We start from the raw sequence: 27,598 nt of genomic DNA, 5'->3' as shown, positions 1-27,598 counted from the left end.
AAATATTTTTGCCAGTCTTTATTAGATATTAAAATAATTTTGCCAGAATGTTTTAGATAAAATTAAACGATTTTTTAAAAATTATAATCTCACATTGAATATTTATCAGCAATTAGTCTCAATATTAGGTAAGATGTGCATGTGAATGGAATTGTTAAATACCTGTATGCTGCTTTCTTGCAAAAATACAGAAAAACAGCCCTCCCCCCGAGGAGTTGACATTCCCCCCCGGGTGAAAATGTCTGAATTCAACACTGCTAGTGACTAGACAGAAAGAGCAAGACGCAGCAGTGAAAACATAAACAAGAACAGAAGAAGAAGCAGCAGACAGGGCAAAAGCAACAGGTGCACGAAGAACAGAAGCAGTTGCAGCAGCTGAAATAGCAGTACAAAGAGTAAAAGTGCTAGAAAGACCTCAACAGCTGAAATAGGCCCAGGTTTCACAATCATTCGGGAAGAAAGAAATCGACTGGTTCGTGGGTACATCAGAAACCACCGGTAACAACAAAAAGGCAAAGGGGAACTATCGTTGGTGAAATAAGTCGTTGGTGAAATTTCTTTTCGCTTCTACTTTACTTTTAAATAATCTCCAGTATTTAGATAGGGGTATTATATAACGAGAACTAGATGTTTGTTAAAAGAGAGAGAGAGAGATTGGAAAATGATCCAAAAAAAAAAAAAAAAAAAAAAAGAAACAAAACTGTTGTCCCAAGGGTAGAAACTCTTCTGGAACTAATGATATTATGGGAATAAGATTTCTTCAATCTAATATTCCAGAAGAGTATTAATATTAGCATAACGGGAAACAGGGATTTGTGAATTGTTTATAATCATCCAAACTTCTTACTTAGAAAAGTGCATGTTCTCTAATTCAAAAAAACAGACTCTTGCTGTACAAATTGACTGCTACACTATCCATCTTTTACTCTGGAAAGAACAAGGATTTCTTTCGTGAAATCTAGTTACTCCATTGATTCTGATTATGAAAACGAAAGAATCATACTGGTGATAAAAGGAAAGTAAAAACATTATCATTAACATTTTATTCACTGAATATTGGAGACAAATACAAAACAGTTATTTCATTCCATACCGTATATCCATCGCTTTACCTCGTAAATCTGTTTTAATTATTTAACAGTTTATACACTAAAAGTGGAACAAATTGTCAAATGTTGTACCAACGTATTATTTTTTGTTTTCACAGACCAAAGATGCTTTTTGAACCTGAGAAAAGTGTCACTTTTGAAATAGAATCATACACACCAATTGAGCGAGTTGTGTCGATGTCGCCTAAATTCGAATCAGAAACTGGTAATCAGATTACGCTTTCAAATATACAAGTGACGTTACCTAACGGGTAGGTATACATAAAAATATATTGTATTATTTGTTTGTAGTCTTTATTCTCTATTATGTTCTACTAATACCAGTATTTCTGACTGAGCCTTCGGCCTTCTCTATACTTTAGTCTCAAATTTTTCCTAATTTTAAGTTCTATTTTTCTATTTGTCCTAATAATAAATAACAAGGCATGTTCGTGTTCAGTATCATCATTAACCATTTTCAATTAAATTGGAGAAGTATAGTTCAAGGTTGAGTTTAATTGTCACAAAATCATACTACGTAAGTACACAAGTAGAAGTGCTCAAATCTAAAAATAGACAGCTTTTCTCCCATTTTGAAAAATTAATTAAAATCTAATTTCAGTTGCACGTAGATCACCACGATAATTGTATACATGCAAGTTGTCTATATTTTACAGGGTGTACAATATACAATGCAACCCGGAGTTCGGGACAGTAGAACTTTCGAACCTGAAGTGATACACAAATAATGGTTATACCAAAATGAAGCCTTGTTCATGCATATAATTTTAAACTAGGACGCAACGATTGAAGTACACGAGGAAGCACACAGTGTTGCCAGATGTAACCGAAAGTGTAAATCTTTTTTTTTTTTTTTTTTTTTTTTTTGCAAAACGTAAATTGACTTATATCTCATACGTATGGATGTTATGTTTTTAATTTTCAGTTTCTTTAATTGGAGTAGCTTGGAAACTATGGAACAGAAAAAATATTTTTCGTTTCCACCGATAACTAATTAGATGAGGCCTCTGTAAGTGGGAACTAGGGAAATCGTAGTTTTCATAAATTAACATTCTGAATTGACAACTTTGCTGATGTTTCACTGCTTCGAAAGGTGTGTTAAGGATGTGTCTAGATTATACAATTCCTGAAAACAATGAAAAATAAACTTTCAAAATATCATGATAAAATTTTTATTTACATGCACCCGGCAACACTGCTATTCATTTCTATGGGGCTATTTAAAGCAAGAAGTACAAAAGGACAATTCTCGAACTATTCAAGACCTGGAAATAAACATTCGCAGTGCCATTGAGAACATTAACATTTCTAATCTTTGTAAAGTTGCTGCCAAAGTAGGGAAACGTGTGAACCATGGTTTGAACGAAAAAAAAAGGACACCCCAGCATCCGCTGTCGAGTTGGTAACTCATTTCGGATAGTAGTAGTGTTACCGGGTGCATGTAAGTAAACGTTTTATCATGATAGTTTCAAAGTTTGTTTTTCATTGTTTTCGGGAATTACATAATGTAGAGAGAGCCTTAACACACCTTTTGATGCACTGAAACATCAGCAAAGTTGCCAATTCAGAGTGTTAAGTTATGAAAACTAAGATTTCCTTAGTTGTCCCTTAGAGAGGCCTCATCCGATTTGTTATCGATGGCAAGGAAATTTTTTTTTCCTGCTCCATAGTTTCCAAGCTACTTCAACTAAACAAACTGAAAATTAACTACAGAACATCCATAGTTCCTAGTTTAAAAATATATGCGCGAACAAGGCTTCATTTTGGTATAACCATTATTTGTGTATCATTTCAGGTTTGAAAGTTCTACTATCCCAATCTCCGGGTTGCATTGTATATTGTACACCCTGTAGATGTTTTCTTTAACGAAGAAGCAAAGTAACGTAGAGCATATGAGCTTCACTTCTAGGCTCTTACCAATTAATAAATAGAACAATAAAATTTGGAAGAGTATTCCAGTATAGGCCAAGCTTTCATAGTTTTTTATATTTGAATCTTTTTAGCCTGTCAGGAACGTGCAGCTGGCTGTAAAGTTTCCATACTTTAAGATTTAGGATAAGAGATTTCAGATTTCGTTCTCCATATTTTTTATTTTGTGATAGTAACTTTCTAAAATGTTACTTTTCATCGGATAAATCACTCTCCTTTCGTTTCTTTGTGAATGGTAAAGTGACAATATGTTGATAGACAAAAATGTGAAGTATTTTTTAGTTACTATCTTTAACTGACGATTTTCCTTATATGTAGTAGAGAAATGACTGAAGTAAATGAAGGAGCAAAAATCAAATTTTCTAGATTTACGTCCCACAATTATTCCTTCTAGGCTAAAGGAAAAAGTGAAATGATAATTTTCAGCTTAACGTTCAACGATTATGTTCTTCAGGCTAATGTAGACGAATAAACCAAGTGAATTATGTTGGAAGAATTGGTGGATTGGAAATGGAGAAGGAAACGGGAGTACTCCGATGAAAATCACGGACACGATGTTGTTGACCACTAACTTACTTGGCAAAGTGTCGAAAAAGGGACTCAATACAACGAAGGTAAACGCTCTCTCCAAAAACTCCCTAAAATCATTTTTGTCCGAGAAAATCCAAAAAGACGATGTCGTGCACAAGAAGCTCGTATGATCTGGGATGGAAGCAGCAATTCTTACTCCAGAGCCATCGTAACCACCCTACAACTGAGCTACAGAACTCTCCAAATTAAGACATTTGTCTGCAGATACAATACATTTTACGATATATTAAGACCTATTTTAATGTGGAGAAGTCTATGGTTACTGTTTGGTTCGATTTCCAGTAGGAGCTCCAGTGCCTCGAAATTCACGTTGTTTTATATCCACCCCTCGTATAGCGCTGGTGTTGGATGCAACTCTAAACTTCAAATCAACAAATAAATAAAGTATTTATGGTAATGTAGTAAGATAATGTAAAATTGTATTTACATAGGTACGTTTGAACTGTGGATGCAGAAAATCTGACTTCTAAACTGACTGGAAGCCTTGCGTTCCTAGATTAGGCGAAGCTATCCAAATAATTTACAAAGGAATTAAAATATAACTTAATCTCTCAACGTTTCTTGTCAGCGCCCTTTTCTACCATATATAGATTTGAGGCTTGAACTACAGTTTAAGATACAATTTTAGTCATCGTAATACATTCAGATTTCAGTGTTTCGTCACTGTTAATTGAATCCAAGTTCACATTTGGCAAGGACTCACGCTAGCCATTAGGCAACTTAGGACTTTATCAAGGAACTGGATAAAGCTTCTTGTCTTAGGTAGGAGAGAAGAAAGCGGAATATGTTAGAAATGTTATTTTCGGCCAGATCCTTGTTGTTTGGACTGCTTTGTTCTACATTTTATTTTGCCCATACTCAATTCTGAAACCTACCCTGTCACCTTTAAACGGAATTAAAGCTGTACATATCATCTTCAGGCCGTGCTATTAGAACTTCTCAAGAGTTCTCTAATATTCACGTAAACTCATAGGACAATATTAGGATTCTTTTCGAGAAGTTTTCTTTCTTTACGAAATACAAAAGGACCCACTTCTTTTAAATGTGTATTTTATATATAAAAATCAGAACAAATCCTAGAAAAAGTCTTAACAGAAATAATATTTCTTCATCTGTTCTTCCCAAAGAAATTCCTTTCCATCAATATTTAGCATAGTGATTTGGCTTTGGTTTTTAAATCACACGTGTATTTACAGATGTTGAAGTTAAACCAGAAGGGTTTACAATATATGTTTGTCCATGCACATTAATTTAAGAAATTATTGAATTTAATATTTGGTGTTTTATCATTAGTAGCAGCATATTCTCCATCAGTATCTGTTCCTCAAATTTCAAAATTTACATATATATCTGCAAAGTAAGGATATATAAATCCTTCATCAACGTCAATATCAAACTCAATGAATATGTCTTCTGTTTAAATTCTTGTTTGTTTTTGATTAGTATTAAACAATTGTACTTTATATGCCTATCTGGGCCGTATTTATTATAAGAAATAACATATGTTTCCATTCCACTTTTTATGGGCTAAACTCATAAAACATTTAAACCATTTAGGAGTTAACTATATTTTTCAAATACCTTTATATCTATTGAGTTTTGCTAATGTTTTCTGAAAAAAAACTGTTTCAATTCATAAACACTTTAACACTACCAAAGATAAGTATCCACATACCACTACATGAAAATGTTATTTACGCCTGCTACTATATTCTATATTCCTTTGATCAAGATTTTTTATGAAAGATTTAGGTAGATTGCCACCGAGTAAATCAAACACATTTCTAGTTCCTTTTAGCCAATAGCAGATACATTCCGTTCCTAAATTTTTAGAGTATCAAAATTAACAATACAACATTCGTTAGTCTTTGGTTGTTTAGGCAATTCACTACTCCTAAATACACCTCTAAAATTTCTTATCTTTAGTTGTTTGACGAATCAAAGCTACTTACGAGTTTGATTTATTTATTGTTTGGCTTCAAAGCTTTTGGAAGTTTCCACCTACTTGCTTCACACTTCCGTATTATGACTCTTTTGCTTTTTCTAATTCTTCGTTATTCTATTGCGTGTTCTATGGCTTCAGCAATTGCAACAGCGCATCCAGCAACACAACTTTGAGCTCCTATAAAACCTTAAAGTTTTGCAATAGTAAACGTAAAACCTTCATAGTGAATCTCAACACTTTTCTTTCGTTTTGTTTAATTTCTAATTTGTAATGCACAAAGAGACAAAACATTCCTTATCTTTAGATTAGTTTCTTTCTGTTTGTTTGTTTCTTCGTTAAAATAAATGTTTATTTTTTTAAATACTTCTTTGGGAATTGCAAATGTACATCTACTCAGTTTCGCACTTATATTTATTATAAAACTAAAACCTTTTAAGGAAAACACTCCATAAAATCGAACAATCCATATAAAATCTAGAAAATTATAAATTAAAAAAAAAAAAAAACATTTTACCTTTGTGCTCATAAGTGCATCTTTGGACAACTCTTCTTCGTACTGTATTTTCCAATTTCTCATCTGTAATATATTTAGAAGCTGGATGTTTTTGTCTGCAATATATATTATTTTCTTTACAAGCTTTGTCTAATATCATTATCTAGTTTTAATCTTTCCTGTAGCTTGGTAAATGGTTCAAAAATTTCATAGTCTAGCAGAAATTAATTCATAGCCCGGTATGTGTACCCCAGGCGTTCCTTTCATTTAAAAATCTTGTTCGATAATTCTTTACGATACATTTCATTGTTCCGAAATAGTTGTGGTAATGTGTTTAGTCTGTAACAAATAATCTGTACGTTTTAAATCTTTAGGAACACATCTTGAGACTTTAAAATTATCCATATTCATTATACCCACATTCTAATCATAAAAAATACTATTTCTAGTTTTCTTCTCCATCAATAACAATCAGTCGATTTATTGTTACCTCACATCATCGATACATATGCATTCTATTGGTTATTCGTTGTATATATTTATTCTATGTCCAGACTTTCATGTTTTCGTCTTGGTGTTGGTACAAGATTCGGTTTTACATACACATCCCAGATAGGTTTATAATTTCATTGTTTTTATTACTTCTACTAGATATTTAGTTTTTCTTGCATTTCGATTATTGTTTCGAAATATACCGTACCTAGGTAGTATTAAGCTCAATTGCTGTTTGTGAATACTTTTTAGATCATCATAGTTTGTTGATTTATTTCTTCTTATCCTTGTAAAGGAATTCTGTTCCTATATAATGTTGGTTATTAACAGGGCCCGGATCTTGTTGACCTAAAATTTTCTAAAAAGTGACCTATAATATGACACTAAAATTCCTGTAAAATGACCCTAAAATTCACAAAAATTGACCTTAAAATTTACGTTTTTTTAAAACGTTTATTCCGTAAAAAATTGTCATTTTTTGAATATCTATTGGATTTTAATTACCATTTCTCATTCATTCTCAAAAGTTTTGTTTCAGTTAGTTGGTCTATTGATCAGTCCATTGTACGGCATTGTACGTATTGTAAGCGTCAATTCACTAACGAATTGAAACTAGAAGCACACTTAAAGAATAGAAGTTCGCAAATGTAGACTGAATACATGAGAATAATAGATTAAAAAAAACTGTTTAACATTTCCGTAAGTCTTCTAATCCACTGTTAGTTATTCTCGTGATCACATCCTTTGTGGTCAATAATCCAAAGCCATCTGCTTGGACACCTACCAATCTTTACCCCTAATCAACCAGCTACAGCTTAGTGTTCATTAGCTTTTTAGAAATGCAGTTTTTCACCCCAATAGAAAGAAAGCAGGAAAAGATAAACTTCTTATTTTTCAAATCCCTAACCAGTGTTCGTTTTAAGAGTTTCTTATGTAGAAGAAAAAAGATTAAAAGGAACATAAGTGACCTGAAAGTTACCTTAAAATATTAAAAAAATGACCTGAAACTTCAAAAAGGCAAAAAGTGACCAAAAGTTGACCCTAAAACAATGCACTTTTAGAACCTTGAGTTGACGGATAACGTTTTTATTTGAAGTTGCCTTGTCCTATGCGTAACAGAAAAAAGTTGACTTGTCAACAAGATCCGGGCCCTGGTTATTAATTATCAAATCATCACCACTTATATTAATTTGTTTATCACATATCATGAAAGGCTTGTTAATGTAGCCAATGGATGTGACCAACAAGATGTAGTAACTTTAGAACCTGAATGAATAAATAGTCAGGCTAATAACACGTTAGAAAGTGACAGAAAAATGAAGATATTCAAATCGTTTCAATACACCGCCATAAAGAAAGATGATATTCTCACAGTTAGTTGCTCAGCACCATTCTCTTCCACATAACTACAAGTGCGCTGAAATGCTCGGATTCGGTCATAATTGTGTGTCGGCAAGTCCAAAACATTTTTGACGCTGACTAATTATTGACGAAGTATTTTCCAGACATTACTTTACCTGTTCGAAAGTTGATATTACATGATCTGTGATAGACGCAATCTGCTACATGAAGATAACATGAGAAGTACTCAATTTAACCTCAGACAATATATGACCAGATATAGTTTCGTTCATGGCAGCACTGTAAAATATTGTGAAGCTATGCTTGTGTTTTCACTCGCACATTTTATGAATTCAACATGTGACGTTCATTAAATAAGACAGGGGTTCCGCAAAACAGGCAGTCACTGTTGCTGAGAAAGGATCCATCCGACAATGTTTTTCAATCGGCGATGATGTATTCGTTTTTAGGGCACTCGCAATAACTTACTCATCAATGTAACGTTGCGACAAGAGACATTAACCACCGTACGTGCAGCGGCGACAATGTTACTACCGTGAGCCTTACTGGCACTGTTCACTATTTCAGCTCCCTTTTCTTGAAGCGTGGTGAGGCTATCGTCAGGATCGAGAATCCTACAGATGATACACAAAGGTCAGTCATGGGTTTTCAATGCGTAGGCTCATGCAAGGTTAATAGCGTATGCAAAACAAAAACCGCCATCGTCAAAACATTTAACACTCACACCATCGAAAATCGCATTGCAGAAGTGTGAAAACAATTTAAGAATTATGAAAATTAAAAGAAGCTTACAACGTTAGTATCACTAGCCCAGCGTTTCCCAACCGGTGTGCCGCGGCACACTGGTGTGCCGGGAATGGACCGCTGATGTGCCGCGAGAAAATCGAAACAAAATTATTAGTTCTATAGCAACCAAATTGCAAGACAGGAAAAAAAGGTATATTTTTGTATTTCAAATTACTATGAATTTCTACCATGGAAAAAATTACTGTAATTGTAATATATTATTCTACATTTATTATTGAGTAGCAAACAGTATTTCGGGTAGTACACATTTCTACAGTTAGCTGCTATGTTACACTTCAATTGAGAGTCATACTAATAGCGAGAAATGGAAGCACTTGTACGGTAGCAAGTGAACGTTCGTATAACACTCATTCGCACGTGAATGACAGAACAACACATTGTTCAACAGGTGGGCTTTGCAATCGCAAGCTGTGTGATTGCAATAATATGCACCGGTTTTGGTTAAAACAGCAAAGTTAAAAGTACAAGACATTTGTTTGTTCGTTCGTTATTTAGTGATCTTCGCTCTTAGTGAAAGGTTGGATACAGTTTTCGAAAAAGAAAGCGTATTTTTAAAAATCTGAGTCCTGTATTCCATTGCAATTTTTTTCTATTTTAAAATTAGAATAAAAAAATAATCATAATGAATTAGCACAGGGGAAAACCAGTGACCGAGCTTTCATCTCTGTGAGGAGGAGATCAGTAATAACAGAAAAAAAATTAGCATGATATTTTATATTTGCAAATAATAATAATAATAATAATAATAATAATAATAATAATAATAATAATAATAATAATAATAATAATAATAATAATAATATCTATGAGTGTGCCGCGAGAATTCAAGTTACGCCCGTAGTGTGCCGCAAGTTGGAAAAGGTTGGGAAACGCTGCACTAGCCTTTATTAATGTACCAAAACAACATTACAGAACGCTTAAGGTAATTGTAACATCCATGTTGGTTTATTCAATTGAATTAATCTGGAGCATTTAGCCAAGTGCAATTTTCCATGTTCCCCTGCCCGTGTGATATCGGGTTTTGGATATAGTACTCACGGGATGCTCTAGTCTTCATTACTGGTTAGGAACCTTAGATTGCAATTTTGCCCAAGTTGACCTTTTTTGATCGTATCTTGACTGTCACCTTAGACTCAGTCTGAAAAAGAAATCAGACCATAGACAGGACTACGGACATACGGACAACTTGGCTCAAACCTGTTTGGAAATTCTTCAATAATCCAATAATCGTTTATCAGGATCAGAAGTAAACACACATAATATTATAACTAAATAAACAAATTTCAATTTTCTTTAACTGATAACAATCTTACTAACAAACAAATATTGAAATAGGGCTCTGAATATTTATTCATGCGTTAGTTAAATACATATTCAACTGAAACAACAATATATAACAAAATCAACAATAACTAGACCAGGCTCTGAATGTGTACTTATGTGTTAGTTAAATATATATTTAGCTGAAGCAACAATATATAACAAAATCAACATTAACCATTCTTCACAAACACTTCAGTACTATATAAGCAATATATATATAAATTATAAATTATATAGAATCCCAATATCATTAGTCCTCTCAATCAAATTCAATTTATCGCTCCATCTACAAGGATTTATTTTGATGCCTACAGAACTTCGCAAGCGACAATGTTCTAAAAATTTCGTAGTCTAAAAATAATATTAACGTAAATTCTTAACGTCTATTAAACAATATCAATTTTAAAATTTCATAAGTAAGGCAATGACGTTCAAGCATATACAACTAAAAAGAAACTAGTACCTAAAGAAAGAAATTATCAAAAATTACACTAATACAACAAGAAGAAATTAGATCTTCTAAATTCAATTGGTCCAAGATCAAGTACAAAATTCAATTTCAATTTGTGTGGGGGATGTTTTTTTTTTTTTTTTTGTTTAACCTGCAGCCAAAACACTTGATTTTTAAAAAATAATTTCTTGGATACTGATTCTACTCACACCTGCCTTCTAACGTATAGTTCACAACCAAAGAACAATCAAACAACGCCCTAGGTTTAATGAACCCACTACAGTAAATAATGAAAATAAATACGGTACATTTACCAAGTTTATCTTTCCGCCTCATTTTCCGTATATTTCCTTTCTATCTAAAGACTAAAATCTCCTCATCTCAGTGGCATAAAACTTCCGCTCTAGACTGAATTATAGTATCGAAAACCAAGATGAAGTGAGCCGTCCAACTCCGCACTAAACATTAAGCCAAATTCAAATTTTAAAACTTTCACTAATATGAAAAAAGTAATAAATTCACAAATTCCAGATGAAGCATTTCTTAAGACAGTCCTTAGAGTGTACGTACTAATGACCACGCGACTGCCCTCCCAAAATCACTTGTTTGGAAGCCCTCTTTGTTAACCTTCAATTAACTTATCACAAATTCACTCAAACGGAAGGAATATCAATATGTAAACTTCACGCCGTATGAATGCCTTTAAACAAACTCACTTCACCTTCATCACTATTTTTCTCCATTAACTCTCAACACTATCAAACACAACCTGGTAACCAAGCGAAACCAAAACATACACCTATACAAGGGAAGCAATCCTAGCTGTTTCGCACGTCACCGAAGTAAGAAACCAAGTCATAACAGCGAAGGAGAAGCTTCGTCACCAAAACTCATAAACAATGTTGCCAGCATCTCCGCGTTATTGCCTTTATTTCTCTTTACATTTTGTTTCCGAATTTTATATCACAATGAAATGCAAAACATAGAAACAGAACTTTTTTTTTTTAAATAAATTCTTTCTAGAAATATACAATCATTTAAAATTTTACTCCCCTTTAGTTTGTTCTTATGATATTTTTTGTTTCTTTTTCTTTTTAATGAAATATCTTCCAACTAGGCTTCTTTCCAAATTACCTTCTCAAATCACAACTGGAGAACAATCATGTAACGGACTATTACAACAGGGAATCGAACACTAGACTATGTCCGCCAAATCACACGCACTAGCCACTACACCAACGGGTAGGGCTTTGCCTTTTATTAATCGTGTATCAATGAAATGACTAAGAGCACTCTTACTATAAAGCAATGAATCATGCGTTTACCTTAAAAATATTATATTTAATGAAAATATTGATAGGTTGTAAGTGGTCCAGATGGAGTTCATCCGCCATGAAATTAATTACTTATAATCCTGGATAAGAACGTTGTTAAAATACTTTGTAGAAATTTTCAAATGTTCTTGTTTCTGTGCGACACACTGTAGTTTATTTAAAAACAAAGTTAAACTTCATGGTCTACATTTTAAGAACGTGTCGAACAAGGAAGTATAAGTTGGAAAGAAGATACTAGGATTGTAACAGAATTAGATTAGTCTGAGTAAACTTTGTCCTTGAGGCCTCACACAGACCAATACTCAACAAAACACTGTAATCGGGGACTCGTGATGATTGAAACATGAAATAGCTTAATAGTACTTATATATATATATATATATATATATATATATATATATATATATATATATATATATATATATATATATATATATATATATATATGTGTGTGTGTGTGTGCGTGTACTAGCTGAAACTACGCTCTCTACACAGCGCATCATTCACATGTGAGCATGAATTTCCTTGTTATTCCTCACATGTGTACATGATCCTTTGCAGACACAAGTGAAAGAAGTCTTGGTTAAAAAAAAAAAAATCGGCAAGAGATACCGTAAAGGCGAGATTTTTTCGATTACTTTTTCAATATCTCGTGCCGGTTGCTAGATTTGAGCCTAGTTCCGGCTGGAGTTTTTAACTCATGTATGATCTGTGTTTTTTTCTTTTTGCATGTAGTGTGTAATAAGCAAATACATAAATTAAGTAACTCAATGGCCTATGGAACCCGGAGGTTCAATGCCGCGTTCACACAATCTCTCCACTGACTTCTATCCTTAGCCAATTGGACCCAGTTTCTACTTTATATTCCTATTTCTGCGAGATCCATCTTAATATTATCCTCCCATCTGCGTCTACGTCTTCCTAATGGTCGTTTCCGGTTGATTTTCTAGTTAAGATCTTGAAAGCGTTCGTCCTTTCATCCTGGCTACATGACCTGCCGACCTGAGCCTCCTAGATTTGATGACCCTAACAATGTTGGATAAACCGTATAAATTATTTAGTTACTCGTTATGAAGATTCCGCCATTCCCTATTCCCGTTTCTCTTGGGTCCGAATATACGTCTCAGGATCTTGTTCTCAAATACTTTCAATCTATTTTCTTCGTTCCGAGTAAGAGACTATATTTCGCAACCATACAGAACAACATGCATGATTATCGTTTTATACATTTTGGAATAAGCTAATACATTACACATACAATCAATTATAATGTCAGTGATATATGGTGTTCATTGGGCAAAACACTCCAAACAGTAAAGATTGAACTTACTGTTAAACTGGAGAAATGGTTATCTTTCGTTTTTCATTATAATTTGGCCATGAAACAAACACCTGAGATATACGCAGCCCCTATATACAATTTTATGGAGTTGGAATGTATAGTAGGTAGGATATGATGCTTCAATTTTTTTTAACAGGTTGACTGGCATGACCATCATATGTGGTGCTCACCTTATTTTTCTGTGGGGCCGTGAGCACCATATATGATGCTCATGCTCGATATAACAAATTACCAACCTATTCAGGTTCTTGAGCATCATATAAGATGCTCATTGTCACAAATTACTGTGAGACCATGAGCATGACATATGGTGCTCGGCTCCCATTGGTACATTTTCAGGAGAAGCAAAATATCGCTACAAAAATGTGACATGACTCTCCATAATTGAGCCAAAGGTAAGAAGAAATTTATGACCTCCTGGGAGCAGTATCCTCAAATCACTTTGGCAGTCAACCTGTTAATTTCAACACTTCCAGTGTACCCTTAAAAATGAAATAAATAAATAATATCCATGTTTTTTTTTAAATATTGAGTTAACACTGGACAATGTACGCAAAATTTGAAATCGATCAGTTGAAACGTCATCTTTCTAGAGCGTGCAGTTTCCGAGATCTCACTGTCGAAAGGATTTACCACAAACATATAGTTTTAAAAACTCCAGAGATGGCAGTACAAGTCATTTGCATTTGTTTCGGAGAAGGCTTATTAAAATGCAAAGGCTTTGAACAATATTTTAAAAGGATAAACAGTGAAAAAGATCTCTTTGAAGGTCACCTTTTAAAAATATTTGTCTTTGCTATATACGTAAAATCACAGATAACCGTAAATCAAAGGTTTGAAAGCTGAAGCTATAGGTTGGAACTCAGTCGCTCTAAATCAGATACTGAATCAAGGGGCCTAACCTCTCTTGTGTGAGTTAATGTGCGAGCGAGGATCAAGTGTTGCAATACGCATTTGTGAACAAAGCACACGTACTGCACTCAGAGGATTGACGAAAGTTTTCACTTTCGGAGGGCAGCTTGGTTTTTGAAACCTCATCTTATCATACTTCCTTTCACCTTCATCCTCATTTGGGCTTCGGCCCTAGGATATTTCATCACTATGGCGGACTCTGGCAACTCACTTGGACAATCGAGACTCGGACGACATAGTGGCTTACCACAAACTATTCATTCTAATCCAAGTACTTCTCTAACACAACCGGCACACCGCGCGCCATCCACTCGCTCCCGGCATTTCTCATGGGGAAACGAGCCTTTGTCAAATATATCTAAAGATCGTCATCCATCTACCGAATCTACTCAGTCTGCGAAACGTATACGGTCCCATTCACCAATGTCTTCCATGGATATCGAGGTCGATCCACAACAAAATTCTACTACGGTGTCTCCAAATCTTTCATCACAAGCTCATATCGAACTTTATCACTTCCTTCTCACTGATTACGACGCTAAATACACCAATCCATAAATGATCTTTCTCCAAATAATGACGTATGATCCTTGGGTCCGGTATACTCTAGCTCAAATAGTTAAAACCAAAAATGGCTACATACTAAAATCGAAAGATCCAAACTTTGGAATAACTATACGCAATAAAGCTTCTTACGAAATCTTTGGTAAGAACGCTAAACTTACTAAGCTAACAGATAAAAGACAGAAACAATCTCCGCCACCTAGAAAGCAACCTTTTCTATCTGTTGTAATTAAAGGTGTTTCACCCGATCTAACAGATGAGGAAATTCAGGAGGAACTTAAACCAGAAGGAATTCCAGTTGATAAATGCATACGCATTTGAAATAATATTGGTCCGACATATCTAGTACGCTCTCTATCTCAGCGACAGGACACTATTGATTACCTCCTTCGATTTGGTGCACCTATATATAAGCGAATACATCTTGTTGAACCATCTAAGACTAATGGACCATTACCGATTCGCTGCGAAAAGTGTCAGATATACAATGGCCACACTACAGCAAACTGTCCTAATCAACCGAAATGCGGCTATTGCTCCGGGCTCCATGACACCAAAATTTGTCCTAATCTACAAGGACCACTTAAATGCAACACATGTGGTAGTGGGCTTCATCCTACGTACAGCTACCGTTGCAAAGCTAAACCAGCACCAACACCTAAACGTCCGGAATTAACTGTACCATTAAAGACGACAGACCCTACAGTTCAACCTAATCAATCCATATTACCTCCACTCACAGTAGATTTTCTCCGCTTTATCAGTTTAGTACTTCAAAACATCTTTCCATTTCAGAGAGTCCATATTACTCAACATATCTTATCTGCCGCAAACTCAATTTTTCACATAAATCTTCATGCCACCTATTCCAACAATTATGTTCATTTCCATGTTGGGTTACTGAAACCTGCAGTATAAACTCATATATATATATATATATTTCATTATGGAGATTAGTTTCCTCTTTGTTAATATACGATCATTTTTACAACACAGACGTTTGTTAGAAGCTCTGTTACTCGAGGAACATATCACTGTATTTGCTCTAAACGAAACCGCATTAAAATCAAATATATTAGCTCGCATTCCTGGATATCTATTATTACGTCACGATTATTACGACCACATGGCTCGTGGCCAAGGTGGAGTCGCAATAGGACATTCTCCAATATATTTAATTAGGACATACCCCACAAGCTTTCCATAATATCCCGGAGTACCTACTTTGTTCCATATACTTCCCATCAATAACTATAAATTTCAGTACAATCTATATTAGACTACGCCAACCTTTACCGTTAGAATATTTCCGATATATAGCGAATACCTTTTCCAATATCGTTATCATGGCAGATATTAACATCCATAGTAGGAGTGCTAGAGAAAAAGATTAATTTCAAGAGTATATAACTGACCATCTTCAGCTCTATATTCATGTTCTTCCTAAGCACACTAGACCTCCAAACTACACCAGATGTTGTTATTACATCTCTGAATCTCATCAATAAATGCCAGCTTGAGGTGCTCGACTCTATTTTTAGTGACCATCATCCAGTAAAACTAACGTTAACACATGGGCTTCCAATCGTCCTGTACTTGCGCCTCTCTCTGTCCTGAGATATGATAAGGCTCATTGGCCTGAATTCCGATAAGAAATTGAGGATACACTTCCTAGTGTAACACCACCTAGTAATGACACTGACCTCGCTTCTTGTCTCAATACTGTCATTACTGCAATACAACGCAGCTCTCAGCATCACATTCCGGAAGATCAAGTACATCCTTATAAGCCGAAATTGACTCCTACCTACCTTGCACTTGCACAGAAAGCGCGACAACATTTTCGCGACTATTATTGAACAGGCAACCGTGAGTCTCTTCGGCACCACCGTCACTGGCAACGCACAGTTAAAAACTATCTGGATGCATATAAATGTTGGAATTGGATTAAAACATGTAATAACTTATCTGAGGACGCACATCCTTCTAGATATTGGAAGCGTTTCAATCAACTTGCTGGAAAGAACACCAAAACTACCTACCCTCTCATTGACCATGGCACACCTCTCTTTTCGGATCAAGATAAAGCGAACGCCTTTCCTACTTAGTTACAGACTGTGTTTACTCCTTCTGCCGCTTCCGCACGTTCGGAACGGATAAACCTATCTAGCATCCCTGCTCTGCAGCCTTCCACAGAGCATGTCATTGATCCGGAGCATCCTCTTACAGCACCTATCACCCCTGCTGAACTTCAAACCGCACTAAAGAGGAAAAGGAATGCAGCACCAGTAATTGATAATGTCTCTTACCGTCATATTGAAGAAGCTCCACAATCCCTGCTGGTCCTCCTGGTCGCAATCTACAATTTTATCCTACAAACTGGTATCTATCCATTGGAATGGAAAGTATCAAAAGTTTGCATGTTTCATAAACCAAATAAGCCTATACATTCTGTCAGCTCTTATAGACCAATCCAACTTATATCAGTATTCAGTAAGCTACTAGAGAAAATTCTCGTGTGCCGGCTTCATTCATACCTGGAAGCATGTAACATACTACCTATTCATCAAGCAGGCTTCAGACCACGTTTCTCAATAAATGACCAATTGCTTAGCCTTAGTACTATCATCACAAACCAGTATAACAAAGCATTCTCATCGTGTCTTATACTCATGGATTTAGAAAAGGCTTTTGATAAGGTTTGGCATTATGGACTAATTCAAAAACTTCAGTCGTTCAATCTTCCCATGTGCTATTTGAGGCTCATCCACTCTTTTCTTACAAATCGTATTACTTATGTCACTGTTGGTAATGTGCTCTTTTGGCCTGTATTTCCGTTTACTGGAGTTCCTCAGAGATCAGCACTTAGCCCCTTATTGTATATACTTTATGCTTCCGACATACCTTCTACTCACTCTGTATTCATTTTTCAATATGCCGACGATACGGCTTTCCTCGCTCTTGGCAAAACTGTACATCAACTTAATACTGCTCTTCAAACTACACTCAATAATTTCATCACCTAGTGCAAGAAGTGGCATCTAACTATCAACGAAGAAAAAACACAAGCAGTAGTGTTCTTACAACCTAAAAGACGTTCCAGAGTTCACAGGAACCCAACTCTTCTCCGAGTCACTATCGATGGATATCTTATACATCCTACACCCACTGTCATCTACTTATGCGTGGTCTTCGATTCTAAGCTCACCTGGAACGCCCACCTGGAGAGGCTAACTGCTAAGGCTAAAAATCAATTGAATCTCTTACGCCGACTCACTGGAACAACTTGGGGCTTAAAAGCGGATGTCTTTCTTCACACCTATAAGGCGTTCCTCCGTCCTATCGTCACTTATGGCCATACTGCCTGGTGTAATGCTTCTGCTTCTTATTACGAAAAGCTCTGCATATTGGAGAGGCATGTTATTCGTCTAGCTTATCGCCTTAAGCTACCATATCCCACATGGCTCACCTATGAATATATCTCGTTTCCGAAAATTACAGAACATCTTGTAGAACTCCGTATCAGATATATCAACTCATGCATATACACACGTCATCCGCTCTTTTTAGACATTCTTCTCTACGATGCTCTCACGGACTCCACCTACTGGTTCATACTTTCACCATTAAACATATTTATATCTCTATATATCAACAGCACACACTTGACTCCGGACGAACGAGAAATCTACGACATTTATTTCATTGCCGATCACATTCCTCATCTTTTTCCATTATTGCACGAAGATCCTCACCATTAACAAGAGCGTCCCCTGTGTTCATTAGTCCCGAGTCGCCCCGGGACAGAAGATATAACCCTTCAACTGTCTGATTAACACATTTATGTTTTTGACGTGCTACCACTTCATGTCATTTATCATTTTCACTCCTCATAATTTCATTGGCCACATGTTGCACCTATTCTATATTTTTGAATTTGCGTCACTTATAATTAAACATGTTTAAGTTTTCTTTTCTTCTTTTGCATTAATTTCATCTTTTCTCTTCTGCATTATATAATTATTCAAATTTACAGGTATTGTTGCACTATGTATTATATATTTCAGCATAAATTAAAATAACTGTAAAACGATTAATTAAAATAAATGACGATGAGTACACAACCCTTTTAATAGATGCTCCACTTCAGCAGTTAATAAAGAATATCTCCTAGCCCATCACCTAACTTTCCTTGCGCCTATTTTCTGTATAAGAATCGCATGCCAATGAGAGGGCGTAACCCTCTGAGAGGCAGAAGGATGAAAATCCTTTTATCATAGACTTCAACTCTACTAGTGAACCCATACTGTCTCTTCCTCCTTAACAAAAAAAAACGCTCTTAATTAACCGGGATGACGGACAAACAAAAAAAGAAGAAATCGCTCTTAATTGCAATGGTGGCATTTTAATAGATGGAAAAATATATTAGTAATATTTATAACTTTACAACATGGCTCAGTATTGTGATACCCGAATTCTTTACTTGCTCCCGCACAGTGGAAGGAAGAATGATAGTGCGCTAAATTTGCACATATTATGCGATGGTTCACAGATTGATCGCCTGCACAGATAATAATTCTGCTCATGCATTCTTCTTTCACGTGCACTTAGAAAGTCAAGTTTTGGTAAGTTTAAAATAAACTTGCACAAAATAAAGCATAACAACTATGAATGCGTAAGTAATGACAGCTAACAGTATACAATATGAACTACTTTGTACGTATTGAATGAAGGGGATGCAACTCTATTAGTATATGTATGATTCTATAGCAATATATTATGAAGATTTAATTACAACTTATTTTTTATTATATTATATTAAAATTGAAAGTGGTGGTATTGAACACGAACGTGTTTCTTTGTTTATTTAAAGAAGAAAAATATTGACATATTTAAGGTATATTTAAGCAATAGTACTTGTGTGTAATCAGGGCCTGTGTAACGGTTCAGTTATACTCCTTAAATATTTACTCTCCCGTAAATTTGTCCCGGGATATTTTACCCCTCTGCCATAGTATTCATAATAGCGTACTTAGGTAAACGATTACTACATATATGAAACCTACATCTCTTAATAAACCAACAAATAAAGCTTGCCTCTAAAATAATTCCAGCAATGAGAAACACAAGGTAGTAAAACTGGCCCGGGATATTTTTATTACTCTGCCATATTATTCTTACATACGGTATGTTAATTTATGGTGGGTTGTGCTTTGTTAGGTAATGTTGATTTTGTTAGTGTACGTTAAGTTTATGGAGGTTAGGTTAGTGAAACCAAAATTTGTTTATACGCTATAGAAATGTATTAATTTCGTATATTGCAACGCTATATTCCAATAGGCTTTAATTTTACCTGTTCTTTATTCTATGTTTCGTTGAACAAAAATACTTCAAACAAATATGGTAACATAGATACCCAAGGGTTTTACAAATATACCTAAGTGTAGTTTTTGCCACGTACGGAAGTATATAACCTTACAGTATAATTGTTACTGAGGAAATAAGTTTCTTTACAGTCCGGTCCACAATGCAAAGAATGCTAGTGACTCCCGAGTGCATGTAGCATAACATCTTGTAACTCATCTCCCGGGTGTGTCTTCATATCATGCGATAACAATATGTGTACTACACGTGTTGACAATAAACAAATACCACGCAGACGACAGTACCTAAGATGAGTCGCCCACAATCGCCAACAGTCTGCAAGACGGAGATCACCGAAGCTAGCCGACACTTTAGGATAAAACACGCCTCAACAAGCATCAATATATCCAAGTTGATCAAACCACCTAAAGCTCTAAGGCGCCCGTTTATTGGGTTTACCTTATCTTCTCACGACGCTTGGTCAATTCGGAGATACCTATCCTTAAGCCCTAAGACGCTCGGTCATTGGATTCCCTTTCTCTCTCACGACGCCCAGTCACCGAGAGAGACACCTAATCATACAAACTTATCCTCTCTCATGACGCCCGGTCAAAGAGAGTAACGTCACCTACAAAGCCCTAAGACGGTCGGTCATTGGGTTCCTTTCATATCTTACCTAAAATATTAGACTGAGTGCTTATTGTAATACATTTCTGTATATAAGAAGATCTTATTATAGTAAAAGGTAATGGGAAAGTTCAAATTCCCGTGTAGTCGTTGCTCTACCTTACATAAACTGAGATAATTTTACATGGTAGATGCGTCGGCGTCTATTTACAGACATTTTAAAAAGGACTTTTCTACGGGACGCTTTTTTCTTAACGGCAGAACGGACTTAGCAACTTTTAAAGTACAGTGTGTTAGTATTATTAAGACAGGATTATATAAAAGTAATACCCATGTTGTTCTAGCACTCTCATTACTCTAAGCTGTATATCGATTCGTTCTAAAGAATTGGATAGTAATATGGAAGAATTAGGATCCCGAATACCTATTGATATTCCCCATCTATCTAGATACTCAGGTCACAGTACAGATGATCCGGATCGATTTTTCATTTTATTTGATCATTTGGCTTTACTCCAGACATTAACCCCCGAAAAGAAGAAATAAATTCTCCCAATGTATTTACAGGACGTAGCTCCCGATTTCGTATTACAACTACAAAATCAGAATCAATTTCACACCTTAGATTACGATCAACTTAAAACTAAATTAATTTCATTGTCTCGTCCAAGTCAGAATTTAGAAATCTTTCAATACAGCAGAACGAAAATGAGTCGGTCGATTAATATTTCTTAAGGAAATTAAGGGCCATTAGACAGCTAATGCCAGCGCCTTCAGAGGGATAGAAGATTCATTATCTTTCATTTGGATTACAAAGAAACCTTTTACAGAAGATAGCATTGGAATCTTCAGAACAGTCCAGCAGTTGCAGGATCGGCTCCTCGAATTCAAAAAGGCTGAGGATTTCATGCAAAAGAAGAACAGTGTGGAATTGTAACAGCCAATTCATTCTTTAATCGGCCAACCTAACCGCCCCTCAACATTTCCTTTACTGACTTTCGTAACCAAACGAATCCTAGTTTGTTAATGCAATCCTATGCACAACAGCCAATTTCTACTCTGCATAACACCCAACCTGCTTCTTTCTATTCGCAATCCTTACCTTCTGCACCTCCATTGCAGAATATTTCCCCTAAATAGTCAACTTTCATTCGGACTGAAGTTTTAAATCCGGACCCCAGCGAAGTCAAAACCCGCCCTTACAACCTCCTCACACGGACCAAACTGAGCCCACAAGTGGCCAAATTATTATTAATGGTAGCACAGAATGCCATGAAGATTACTCTTACCAGGGATGATATCGAAACTGCACCTTGAATTGGGAGACATTCTATATATTTCCTGATAGGATATCTCGAGCAAGTTCCAAAACAGGTGTTCGTTTTTTGCCCGGAAGTGACCCCGCCTTTGCAGGGCTAAAATATTACATTTTGTCCTATTTTCTATAGCAGGTGTACATAAAGTACGTTGCTACCCCTAAAAGTTGAAACCTATGCTAAAACGCCAAAACACCTGTTTCGTCATTGTAAAAGCATAATTTAACGAAGTGAAAATATTTGCCCCAGGGTCTCCACAAGGTCCCAGGTGGGATCCGGGTCCAACTCAAAATTTGCAATTGAAAAGAGGGGCAAGTAGCATATCGTTTGAAAGCTGGTGTTAAAAGAAAAACGATAACAGAAGTCTCACAGCTCTAATCAAACTCTGTGCGAAATGGCGGAAGATTCAAAATTTGAAAACAGTCTGCAGCTAACAGTGCATGGCCACCACTAGAATTCCAAAATTGTGATACAGGTGTCAAAATTCTAAAACGCGTGTTTCATTATTTGAAAAGTGCCATTTATCGAAATGATAACGTTTACCTCAGGTTTCCCGTAGGGTCCCAGGTGGGGTCCAACTCAAAATTGGCAATTGAAAAGAGGGGCACGTAGCATATCGTTTGAAAGGTATCCCCCTACAACTTACCGACAGCTCGTCTGGTAGAAACGATCTAGAAACCTCTAGACCACGTGGCTGTTTTGCATTTACAAGTGTCGTTTTGATGTGAAGAACCACATAGTTCGACGTTTGTTTCAAAGCTTTAGGTGTAAGAGGTGGTCATGAACTTTAAGATTCAGCATGTAGACGTAGTGTTAACACCTCACCATTTTGCACAGGATTGGCGTAGAGACGAAAGATTGGTTCCATACGCTGTCTGTTTTGAGAAACTTTGAAAGAAAATACTACTTAACCCATTTGAAAATGTGTAGTTTGACCGCTGCCCGCATATAGGGACACCAGGACATACGTTTTCATTTCTATACATTGAACGTTTGCAATGACGAATTTAGAAAGCCAGCAACCCAGACTTATAGCCTATGACTAGCTTGAATGAAAAGTTGTGTTAGTCAATTTGCAATATCGTTGACTTACACCTAGAAAATTGATTCTCTAGATTGCAAAGAAGGTTCACAAGTTCATCAAGTTGATGGTGACAAACTCTGTTCTCCATGACATTACAATAACCGTAGACGATTATGTTACGTTCGAAGATAATACTCAATTCCAGCCCTTGGACACGACATCAAGTCAACAAGGAACTGCTTCGGGTACCGAAGGCGATCCTGATTACGACTACCTGGACCCAAATCCTTCTCAGGAAACCGCATTTTGGAGATCATGGAGTGAAACGAAATTGCGGGATAGTGTAGTAGCTTATAACAACGCATCCAGTGGTCGCAAACTCAAGGATGAGAAACGTGTAGCAAGAGTTGACATCTGTACAAGTGACATCATTCAGATGAAACTATTCCTGGACAAGGCATCCAAGCGGATCAAACTAGCAGAACTCCGAGAATCTGTCAAAGCATGGTAGAAAAATCAACGCGCTGCTCCGCATTTTTTCAGGATCACTGAAGAAGGCATTGCCGTGGAAGCCTTGGAACAATCGCGGAAGCTAGGGGTTACTGGTTTCAAGCTATCCCGATTCTGGATCCGCCGACTAATGAGAGAAATGAACTGGGGTTCCAGAAAAATCACAAAAATCATGACAATGGCAGCCAAAACAAAAGCACTGGAACGTTCAAACAAATTTGACAGCTACATTCAACAAATCAGCCGGAAGATTGAAGAGGATAACTACAATCTTGATCAAATTGTAAATCTTGATCAAAATGGATTCAATTATGAATTACTAACACCACGAACTCTAACTCAACGTGGAGTAAACAATGTCGAAACTCAAGTAAGATGCGAATCAAAAGTGATACATTCTTACACAGTCCAGGAAGCGATTTCGGCATCAGGAAAGCTCGTGGGCCTGACTGTCATTGTGCTCCGCGAACCATCCGGGAAATTTGGATCAAGGGTCCAATGTAAAATCCCTCAGATCTCTGAAGTCATAATCAGAACCAACAAGTCAAGAATTATGACAAAGGCAATATTCAAGGAATACGTGCCATATCCTGTTCGAGACGTTGGAACTTTGTGTCTTTTGTTGAAAGACGACGCAGCCATCTTGAGAGATCCGGACTTGTATCAAGAGTGTCCTGACTTACATCTAGGAACAATCACTCCAAGCTGTACTTCCTATTGACAGCCATTCGATGTGGGATATATTGTTTACAGAAAAATGATGGTAAAGCGTGCCCACAAGCATGTTCGGAATGAAGGACTTGGAGACAAGCTAGACATGACAAATCGGTATTCCAGTTCCCACTTGATTGGGGTAACACTAAATCAGTTGAAATCACCCAGATTCCAAGATATGATCAAGTAGGCTTTCGGCAAATGTGGATACATCGACCTTTCTGATGATTTTAGTTACCAGTCAGTGAGAGACTTGTCTTTCCGTTTTCACACAAAGGATCCAGCTTTCTCGACATGTTCGATTCCGGACGACGAACACTGCATGGAGAAGAGTTTTATTCAGTGCAGTTGGTGACTCCAACCACTGTGCTTTTATCACTTCTTCATGAACAATAGCATGGCCGCACCCCTCCACGAGACACTCAAGCCTCAATATCACGCCGTAGAGTGATTGTCATGCATATGGCCCTCATACACCTGTGTACCTGTATAACAAAGATACAGTCCCGGCAGCTACGACAGTGGCGTGTGACTTACGTGGCTCTCACAAATAGACCAGAACATAAGCCAAGCTTCAGCAAACAACATTCGACGGAGCCGTATCTTCTAGACTGCTTCTACCAGGCGGGTCGTCGGAAAGTTGAAGAACGATATCATATAAACGATATACTTTTTGAAGCCTTTCCAAATGAAAACTTCGATGTAGACTCCGCGTGGGACCCTACGAGGGCTCTGGGGCAAACATTTTCATTTAGATAAATTGCACGTTTTCAATACTGTAACACATGTTTTCGAATTTTGACACCTGTATCACAGTTTTGGAATTCTAGTGGTGGCCATGCAGTGTTTTCAAATTTTGAATCTTCCGCCATTTCACACAGAGTTTGCATTGAGCTGTGAAACTTCTGTTATCGTTTTTTTTAACACTAGCTTTCAAACGATATACTACTTGCCTCTCTTTTCAATTGCCAATTTTGAAATGAAATCTGTAGGTTTTACGTCCTACGCTTATGCCGGTTAGGCTAAAGAAGACGGTGATGATGAGAGATAAGTGAAATGGTGGAATGAAGAAAGTGGGAGGAAACGGGAGAACGCCGAGGAAACCCACGAGCACGGTGTTTGTCTACAATTGCCAATTTTGAGTTGGACCCCACCTGGTACCCTGCGGGAAACCTGAGGTAAACATTATCATTTCGATAAATAGCACTTTTCAAATAATGAAACACGTGTTTTAGAATTTTGACACCTGTATCACAGGTTTGGAATTCTAGTGGTGGCCATGCACTGTTAGCTGCAGACTGTTTTCAAATTTTGAATCTTCCGCCATTTTGCACAGAGTTTGATTAGAGCTGTGAGACTTCTGTTATCGTTTTTCTTTTAACACTAGCTTTCAAACGATATGCTACTTGCCCCTCTTTTCAATTGCAAATTTTGAGATAGACCCGGACCCCACCTGGGACCCTGTGGAGACCCTGGGGCAAATATTTTCACTTCGTTAAATTATGCTTTTACAATGATGAAACAGGTGTTTTGGCGTTTTAGCATAGGTTTCAACTTTTAGGGGTAGCAACGTACTTTATGTACATCTGCTATAGAAAATAGGTCAAAATATTCTATATATTTTAGCTCCTGCAAAGGCGGGGTCACTTCCGGGCAAGAAACGAACACCTGTTTTGGAACTTGCTCGAGAAGTCCTATCAGGAAATAAATAGAATGTCTCCCAATTCAAGGTGCAGTTTCGATATCACCCCTGGTTAGACGTAATAACAAAGGGAACTTCGTCAAGGAAACGTACAGAAAGCGGGAGCAAAGAATACCAACAAAGGAAATAATGTTGGTAGGGAAAATAAAAATTTTGTAAAAGGCGATAAAATACCTGTGTGTGCAATATGTTATAAGAACCACGGCGCATCTTCATGTATGGATAATGAAAAAAATTCCAACCAGGGAAACTCCTATGTGGGTTCGCAGGCCAAACTCAAGACTCGCGGGCCATTTAAAAAAAGTCGGCGTGAGCCACAGAGAAACGACTACAATTAAAAAGCCATCACATTCAAAAAGAGCAGGCAGTAGCGGAAACTTTTAATGATACGGAGGACAATTTTTTTACTCAGGCAACCTACAACGATCGCCGAGAACATATTAAACTGTGGACAGAAAATAATAAATTATTACTTAATATTAGAGTAAATTCAAGCAGTTTCCCAGTAATAATAGACACTGGATTCAGTCTTAGCTTATGGTCCAGACGAGACGTACCTCCAAATTGCAAATTAATACCATTTAAGACTCGTATCAAGGGCATCGAAAATAAAGATCTGACTTTGAAGGAAATAGCTCTAATTAAATTTCAAATTGGCACCACTAACTTTTACCATTATTTCCGCATTATTGATGCAGAATTCAGTCCAATTTTTGGGAACGACATTCTCACTAGTCTTCTTTGTCAAATAGACCTAGAGCATAGTTCTATATCATTATACAGAAAACCTAGGACGCCTACTTTTCCCAAGAAAAAAAAAGAAACTGAGGAAATGTCGCAAGGAACTACTCGTTCCTTGTACTTGCAGAGAAACGCAAATTTATTCACAATTAGTAAAATTACGATCCCAGCAAAATCACATTTCTACTTTCCTGTTTCACTTCCGAAGAAAAATCATGGCGCAGCACTTTACATCATTACTCCAATCATTGTTAGAACGATATGAATTGGAGTCAATGACCATGCAAATATCGATTAATGATGTTACGTTATTAATCTCAAACCCCACGGGACGCGTAATAACTTTAAGTAAAGGCACACCAGTGGCGTATTCAAGGAAAACTCCTTTACCACCCGCCAGGCAATATGGGAGAACGACAGATGTTGGACGTTTTAAGACCTTATCCACACGAAGAAGGGAAACCAATATACGTTTTAGTTGCATATCAAAACAAACACTCGTAATATAGTGACAAAAGCTCTTAACAGCATCACGGCAGATACAATTGAACAATTCTTATTGGAAGAAATTATTTTAAAATTAGGCGCCTTTCCTTTCCTTAATCTGAACAAACACCCAGTACACAGAGCGAAGAAACTTAAAAAACTAGAAGAAATATATAATTTTGAATTTAAGTTCTGCCCTATTTTTAATCACCAGAATTTGGGATTAGTTGAGGTCATGAATAAATCTACAGAATTCTTTAATTTTTTTGTCCAACAAAATCATGAGACATGGCCAAAACTTTAATCTCACATCACTTTTGGTTTTGAACAGCTTCGTTTATTTAGGAACGAAGAAATCAAGTTTATTTTTAAAGTTCGGGTACAAACCAAGGACAATCGGCGAATGCCAATTACAGACTGCTCTCCAGCTACAGCTCCTAAGAGACCAACTTGTAAAATT

At 36.4% G+C, this 27,598-nt stretch overlaps 1 protein-coding gene across 1 annotated transcript in view; it reads left to right on the top strand.

Moving 5' to 3' along the window:
- The window catches only part of LOC145669127 (inactive pancreatic lipase-related protein 1-like), a 265,962-nt gene that overhangs the window by 217,662 nt on the left and 20,702 nt on the right, over window positions 1–27,598 (top strand). Inside the window, exon 11 of the mRNA XM_081737472.1 lies at window positions 1,208–1,360. Within this exon, the coding sequence (XP_081593598.1) occupies window positions 1,208–1,360 (153 nt within the window). The remainder of the gene's footprint in view (window positions 1–1,207; window positions 1,361–27,598) is intronic.

The sequence above is a fragment of the Thermobia domestica genome, chromosome 13 (genome assembly GCF_964235325.1).
Source record: "Thermobia domestica chromosome 13, izTheDome1.hap1.1, whole genome shotgun sequence".
Taxonomy (NCBI): Eukaryota; Metazoa; Arthropoda; class Insecta; order Zygentoma; family Lepismatidae; genus Thermobia; species Thermobia domestica.
This window is presented reverse-complemented; position numbering and strand designations above follow the sequence as displayed.